At 37.1% G+C, this 2,252-nt stretch overlaps 1 protein-coding gene across 1 annotated transcript; it reads left to right on the plus strand.

Annotated features, from left to right (window-relative positions):
• The first annotated feature begins 349 nt into the window (after positions 1-349).
• On the plus strand, positions 350-1,714 carry LOC131071133 (probable 2-oxoglutarate-dependent dioxygenase AOP1). Its single transcript, XM_058006842.2, has 3 exons — positions 350-760; positions 849-1,182; positions 1,272-1,714. Exons 1-3 carry the CDS (start codon positions 369-371, stop codon positions 1,524-1,526), a joined length of 981 nt encoding a protein of 326 aa, XP_057862825.2. The 5' UTR covers positions 350-368; the 3' UTR covers positions 1,527-1,714.
• Positions 1,715-2,252: the final 538 nt, after the last annotated feature.

The following is a 2,252-nucleotide window of genomic DNA, read 5'->3' on the forward strand; positions in this document are numbered from 1 at the left end:
TGGTAAAGAAACTGATTTTTAACTAGGTCGCAAGTCATTGTGACTTCACCATTTCTTCATAATGACCAATTCATCAATTGCCGGTGGATGTACCTCACGAAACAATTAGGAAGAACTGTATCACAGGTGGAATGATAAGCAAGCGATGTTACTTATGAAACAATGATACTTCTGTCACTTTCTTTTCGTTACCGCAATACCTAGTTGCACACGATTCCCGATGCTGTTATCTGTCATAGCGATGTACCCAAAACTGCAAGAGGTTGAGACCACAACTGGGGCAGATTATTGAGTTATAAAATGCACGGTAAAGTGGGTCTGAGATTACATTCATACCTCGTGTCTTCGGTTTCTTGTTATCGTCGGCCATGGCTTCCTCGCTTGAAAATGAGGTTCATCTCCCTCTTATTGACATTTCCCAGTTTCAGATGGAATTAGAAAGAGGAGGATCAAACAAGCTACAAAACCATTACAGCGTCGCAACAGTCAGGGAAGCTTGTAAGGAATGGGGAATGTTCCGTCTTGTAAACCACGGTATTCCACAAAATCTGCTACAACATGTTGAGGCTGTTTCTCGTCAGTTATTTTCCCTGCCACAAGAAACTAAAGAACGAGTCGCTGCATCTTACATAAAGAATGGATATACTAAGTTTGATACGAACGAGAACTTTTCCTTCAATGACTTGCCCGATTCGAATTCAGTGCTGGAGGTCTGTAAAAGGATATGGCCGCTGCCCGGCGAGGAAACGGCAACATTATGGTACATCTTATTACCTTCTTTCCCCTAATCTTTTAATGTTGAGAAAAGTTCGTTTTTATTAATTGTGTTTTATTGCCCCTTTTTGTAGCTGCGAGACCATTGGAACATATGCTTCTGCCATTTCAGATCTCGCTCAAACGACCAACAAAATCATTCTTGCTAGCTTGGGTTTGGACGTGGATAGATTCTACCGTTCTGATTTCGAAAAAAACACAGGTAACTTGTTTATAAAGCACTACACATGTGACGGAAGAATATCTTTAGAGGAGGAAGCTTTGCCTCCTCATACGGATGTATGTTGCTTTACAATCCTTTACCAGGCCGATGAAGGAGGACTCCAGATTAGATCGAAGGAAGGGAAATGGTTGAATGTGAAGCCTTTACCCAATTCATTTGTTGTCTTCATTGCCGACTCTCTTAAGGTATGAAAGCCTGTTACTGTAAATATATTATTTGTGTTGATAAAATTGGGCGATTTGCATAATAATGTTGGTCCGAATGTACTTTGCAGGTATGGAGCAATGGCAGGTACCACAGCCCAGATCATCGGGTTGTTTACAGTGGATGGAAGGATCGAATATCACTCGCCCTTTTCATTAGCTTTCCTAATGAGAAGGAAATATGGGCTCCAGCGGAGTTTGTGGATGACGATCACAAGCGGCTGTACAGGCCTTTCACTTTTTCCCAGTTACTAGAGGAATTTGTAAAGACTTGGGAGTCTACTGAACCAAAATCTATATTTATTGATCGATTTGCTCGTATCTAAGGCGGTTGTTCGTGGCGGACTCGGGCATTTAGAAACCTTGTTATGGAAGCATTTAAATAAGTGGTGAAAAAGCAATGTAGATTAAATAATTAAATGGCTGGACAAACTCATCAGTTCAAGTAAATCATTTATTTCTAGTAGTAATACAGCAATACCAATATGGTAATTAAACTTACAATTACTTATGTTTGCGGTCTGAAGTTTCAAGAATGGTGTTGTTATTAGTTATATATATTTGGAAAGGTATATTAGTATTAATAGTACATAGTAAATGGTTTGGAGTTATATTGTGGAAGAGTATATTAGTATTAATAATATATTTAAATTTGAAGAATATTGTGAAAAAAGTTTAATTAGGATGGTAAGATCAAGTTAATGTATTTTATGGATGTAATCATGTAAGTATCAAGTATTTTTTTTTTAAGCTTTCAGTTAAGTTTCATATCAAGGAATATCAATTTTCCCATTAGCTTTGAATCACCTAGCAATTATTTATGCACTTTACTAAGATAAGAATATAAAATGTGTTCCATTGACAATGTAGATTGCCTTCTATCAAGGAGTTCGAGAGTTTGTGCAAAATTAAATTAATAGAGATAGTTCCATCCAAGGATACAAATAGGAAAATCTTAAATAAATTAAAAAAAAATAGAGGAAGAGCCCAAAACAAAATTCAGAACACAACACCAAAGAAGATTCAAAATAGGGTGATCTAAAGCTATTTGT

The sequence above is a fragment of the Cryptomeria japonica genome, chromosome 8 (genome assembly GCF_030272615.1).
Source record: "Cryptomeria japonica chromosome 8, Sugi_1.0, whole genome shotgun sequence".
Taxonomy (NCBI): domain Eukaryota; kingdom Viridiplantae; phylum Streptophyta; class Pinopsida; order Cupressales; family Cupressaceae; genus Cryptomeria; species Cryptomeria japonica.